This window comes from Myotis brandtii, unplaced genomic scaffold (genome assembly GCF_000412655.1).
Source record: "Myotis brandtii unplaced genomic scaffold, ASM41265v1 scaffold103, whole genome shotgun sequence".
NCBI lineage: Eukaryota > Metazoa > Chordata > Mammalia > Chiroptera > Vespertilionidae > Myotis > Myotis brandtii.
The window spans coordinates 1,541,329-1,546,307 of NW_005353460.1; the positions used below are offsets into that span (position 1 = coordinate 1,541,329).

At 48.7% G+C, this 4,979-nt stretch overlaps 1 protein-coding gene across 1 annotated transcript in view; it reads left to right on the plus strand.

The window, feature by feature from the left end:
* Nucleotides 1-2,721: 2,721 nt before the first annotated feature.
* The window catches only part of LOC102250152 (BTB/POZ domain-containing protein 2-like), a 4,714-nt gene continuing 2,456 nt past the window's right edge, over nt 2,722-4,979 (plus strand). Inside the window, 1 exon segment of the mRNA XM_014536873.1 lies at nt 2,722-2,766. Within this exon segment, the coding sequence (XP_014392359.1) occupies nt 2,722-2,766 (45 nt within the window).

Here is a 4,979-nt window from a genome sequence, read left to right on the forward strand (position 1 = left end):
CCAGGGGCGCGGGGACTGGGAAACAACACGGGTGCGTTGCAGGGAGGCAGCGAGGTGACCACCGGGAGCGAGCGGGTGGCCGCGTCCCGTTGCCTGCTCTCTGGGTGCGTCCTCCGGAGCCGGGACTGCGAACTGCCCCATTAGTTCCCTCCTTCTGGGAGATGGCTGAGCGCCCCCCACCCAAGCAGATAGGCACTCTTCCAGGATTGCCACTTGCCGAGGCGTGCTGCACCTTGTGGGTGGGTGTTGGGGGCAGTTCTTAGGCGTTGGGATCAGGGTGCCCACGGATCAAGGAGAAGACTGGCCTGGCGGTTGGTTTTTGGGGGAAGGTGGGGGGTTCTCTGTTGGGATAAATGCCTCGTGTAGAGTCCTTTTTCCTTCCCGAGGCACCCCCAGTTTTGCGTCGGGCAAGCACCCTCTGACGGAGGTTCTGGGCTGAGGGTGCTCGCCGGCCCCAGCAGCCTCGCCGCCACCTGTGGCAGATTGCCCACTTACGTGTGTGGGAACCCCGCCGAGGGACCCGGGGTACGGGCAGGGCTGTGCAGAAAAACACGTTCCTCCCTCCGGGGGGAGGGGGGACCCGTGTGACCTCCCTGAGAGTGGATGAGGAAGAGGAAGCTGAGTTGGCACGGGTTGGTGCCAGCTTTGGGCTGCCCTCCGGAGGCAGGCATTCCCTCCCAACCCCGGAGCCCCGCCGCGGAGGCGCTGATGAAACCTGCCCGCTTGTTTGCATAATGAAATCCTCCTCCTGGCTCACGTCCCTCCCATCCTCGTGTTGCCCTCACCCCTTTTGCCCTTCCTCCTCCTACACCCCCCTCTACTGTTCCTGCCCAAACTACTAGAAAACGGCCACAGATCCTGGCGCTGCGCTGAGACAAGGGTGCGGGTGGGGCGGGGTGCAGCCGCATCTGCCAGCGTTTGGGGCCACATGCTTATTTTTTCAGGCAGCTGTCCCTCCTCCAGCGAGGTCTTGGGCTGTTTAATCCAAAACATGCCAAGTTAGAATTGTTAGGGGATCTTAGATGTTCTTGTCCAGCCATGCCGCCTTCTTCTGCAGACCGTGCCACCGAGGCCCAGAAGCTTAAGAACACGTGTCCATTGTCCAATTTTACACCGTTTTCCAAGCTGAGCAAGAAATAGCAGCCACGCATAGTGGGAAAACTGCTCTCTCTCCTTTTAAAAATGACCCCAGCAAAAGTTCCCCGGGACTCTTCCTGCCACTCTTGACTCAAATTCCCTACCCTGCTGGCCTTTATGTAGCCCATGCTGCTCTGCTTTTTCTGTGTCCTGATGTGTCTTTCAGGACCTTTCCCAACAGTTTGGGGGATTTCCTCAAGTGAGGGTGTGATTCTGCTGTTCAGGGTGGACCCCGAGGCAGGCCTGACGGCTCAGGAGGCCCTTTTCTGCACCCTTTATTGCCAGATGGGGAAAGATCAGATTGGAAGCGATACCCAGCAGTACTGTTTTTTGGGAACTTTCCACTTCTACTTTGGACTGGGAAATGGGTGTTTTTTGGCAGACCACAGCAAATCCTCCTTTCTTTGAGGGTCTTTAGTTGGGAGAGAGGGGAAGAGGCTTCTGCATCAGAGTGTAACCAGGAGAAAGCTAGCAGTGCCAGGAGCCTACAGACCAGTCTTTCTTGTCTGGGGTGTCCAGTGGGGCAGGCACAGCTCACAGTCCATAACTGGAGACTCCTGGCTTGCCTCTGCCTCAGTTAGCCACGGTGTGAAATCTTCCTCCAAAACACACTTTACCCTAACCCAGCGGTTCTCGACCTGGGGGTCGCGACCCCTTTGGGGGTCGAACCAGGGGTCGCCTAAGACCATCAGAAAACACATATATAATTACATATTGTTTTTGTGATTAATCGCTATGCTTTAATTATGTTCAATTTGTAACAATGAAAATACATCCTGCATATCAGATATTTACATTACGATTCATAACAGTAGCAAAATTACAGTTATGAAGTAGCAACGAAAATAATTTTATGGTTGGGGGTCACCACAACATGAGGAACTGTATTAAAGGGTCGCGGCATTAGGAAGGTTGAGAACCACTGCCCTAACCCTTTGCCAGGGCAGAGAAGCTTGAACTAATGAGAAACGGTCATTCTGTTACATGCTGTTTTTCAGTCTTTCAGGCGCAGTTGAGTAACCTGGGGACCTCATTTAAATGCAGATTCTGATTCTGTCGGTTCTGGGGTAGGGTCTGAGATTCTGCATTTCTAATTAGCTCCCAGTGATTGCTTTAAATACCACACTAAGCACATGGTCCCTTACTTATCCATGGTTTCACTCAGCTTGGTTTCAGTTATCCATGGTCCAAAAAGATTTAGTGGAAAAGTCCAGAAATAAACAGTAAGTTTTAAATTGCACCTCATTCTGATCACGATGACATTTTATGGCATCCATCTCTGTCCACCTGGGGAGTGAATCATCCCTTTGTCCAGCATATGCACGCTGGACATGCTACCCGCCTGTTAGTCACTTAGGGTTTGGTACTATCTGTGGTTTCAGGCATCACTTGAGATCTTGGAATGTGTGCCCCCCCCCCCCATAAGGGGGGGCTACTGTACTCAGAAATTAGTAGAACATGACTTCCTTCACCTTTTCACACCTTGGGGTCTGGCAAAAAAAGTGATGCTTCTAACCAGGTAAACTTCTCTTGAGGTTGGGTTTGGCACCAATCTTTAAATCAGGGTCTGGAGAGAGGGTCTGCATGGGGGCCTGCACTCATTTCCAGGAGATGCCAGGAGCTATTGAAGTAAGTGTCCAGCAGTCACTCTTGCTGAATATGGTACTGCAGTGTTTGTCCCTGGAGGAAAAGGAGCAGCCGTTGATTTGAGCCATCTTCATTCCAGTGACTCCAATTTACTTTCCAGGGTCGTTTATCACCACCATCAACACCACACACACACACACACACACACACACACACACACACACGCTGAGCCACTGATCTGAAGTTAAATGTCTGGAGAACTTAAGAGGAATTTGCTGAAGGGAGTGTCGTTTATGAATATTTGAGCCCATGGAGTCTTGAAAATCTCCAGAGCACCACAAACCAGCAGAATGTTTGGAATGAGTCAGAAACCTTCCTCTGTTCCACCCCTCCCTAATCCCCTCCATGTTCCCAGTTCCATGTTAGACATTTGGCCCCAAAGCAAGCCTACAGGGGGTTGCTTGGGTAGTAGTCATACTTAAGCCCTATACCTGGATAAACTTCATCAGGGTAAGCAGGTAGGGCTACAGGTGTTAATGACATCTTGTTTGGCTAGACAAACTCGTGCCCAGGAAGCTTACCTTGGAGCAGCTCCCAAGTGTTTGGCTATGGAACAGAGTGCGGGGAAGAGGGGTTAGGTCACGGCACTGAAGCTAGAGCACCTGTGTCCTGAGGCCTTAGTTACATAGAGGAGACTACATCTCACTATTTTTTTAAAAAATATATTTTATTGATTTTAGAGAGGAAGGGAGAGACAGAAACATCAACAATGAGAGAGAACCATTGATTGGCTGCCTCCTGCACGACTCCGCAACCCAGGCATGTGCCCCTGGCTGGAATCGAACCCGGGACCCTTCAGTCCGTAGGCCGACGCTCTATCCACTGAGCCAAACCAGCTAGGGCTACATCTCACTATTAAGGACAGGTTAAAAGTAGCTTGACATTAAGGCAGCGAGGGAAATACAATGAGCCTCTTTTCTTTTTTAATTTATTTTTTCCATTGATTAAAAAAAATTTTTTAATTCTTTATTATTGAAAGTATTACATTTACCTCTCCCAGCCCGCTCCCACCCTGCAGCACAGGATGGGCCTCTTTTCACACTGACCTGAGCTTCCTTTTAAAGCATTTAGAACATTCCACACAATGTCCTCATGAGAGACTTTGTCGAGGTCTTAATTGTAGAGCACCCCAAACTCCCTCTGATGCCCACAAACCTCGCTGTCTTTAAGGCATTTACCACATCCAGAATTGAAATTAGTCTGACCTCAAGGGATTGGGTTTCTAGTTGAGGAAGATGAAGACATACTTAAAGTAGAATTATAAGCATCAAAATTGTATCTATAGAATGAAGCAACTAGACAGACACCCCCAACCCTGTAACCAGTAGAACTTGTATGATACTCAAGTGAGAATTGCCCACTGAGAGTAGTCACCCTGGTAAGCCTCGCATTCTGACAGTGCAGACAGAGCTGTTGGATTTTAATTGCATTCAAAGGTTTACATATTTTTTTCAATATCCTCAAAGGTGGTGGGCTTATTATTTGTAAGAGGAGTTTGATTTTCTTTTTCCTGGAAGAGCAAAAAGTTTTAGATTACCAAATTCGATGAAAGGGCCAGCAGGGTGGTACCATCTTTATCAGTTGGTAGTGAGGCATTTACACGTATGGGACTTTATTCAGTGCCATTCCAGAAGAGAAGTTAGGAAGGAGATTGTATTGAAAAAAGGTTTCCCAAGGTGAAAGTTTTTAATGAAAGTGGTTCGTTTGCACACATAGATTCTTGCATGCTCAGACAAATGAAAAACGTGTTACTTTCTGGTCTTACCTAGATCCATGCCAGTGTTTTTTCTCCATTATGATTCATAATAAATGAATCATGTGTATTTGTTTACGTGTTTGTTCCCTAGGTTGGCCAGGGAGTTCTCTCAGAGCAGTCTTACTCATCTCTGTATCTCCACAAGTGAGTGCCAGGTCTGGTGTTTAGGATGTGAAGAGTTGAGAAGCCTGGAATGAAACTATTCTCAGGCCCTGGCCAGTGTTTGAGCGTCGTCATGTGCACCAAAGGGGCACCGGTTCAATTCCTGATCAGGGCACATACACAGGTTGCCACTTTGGTTTCTGGTCCGGGGAAATGCCGGAGGCAACTGATCAATGTTTCTCTCTCACATCGATGTTTCTCTCTCTCTCTCTCTCCCTCTCCTTCTCTCTCTCTCAAATCAATAAAAAACATTTTTTAAAAATGCATTATCAGATAA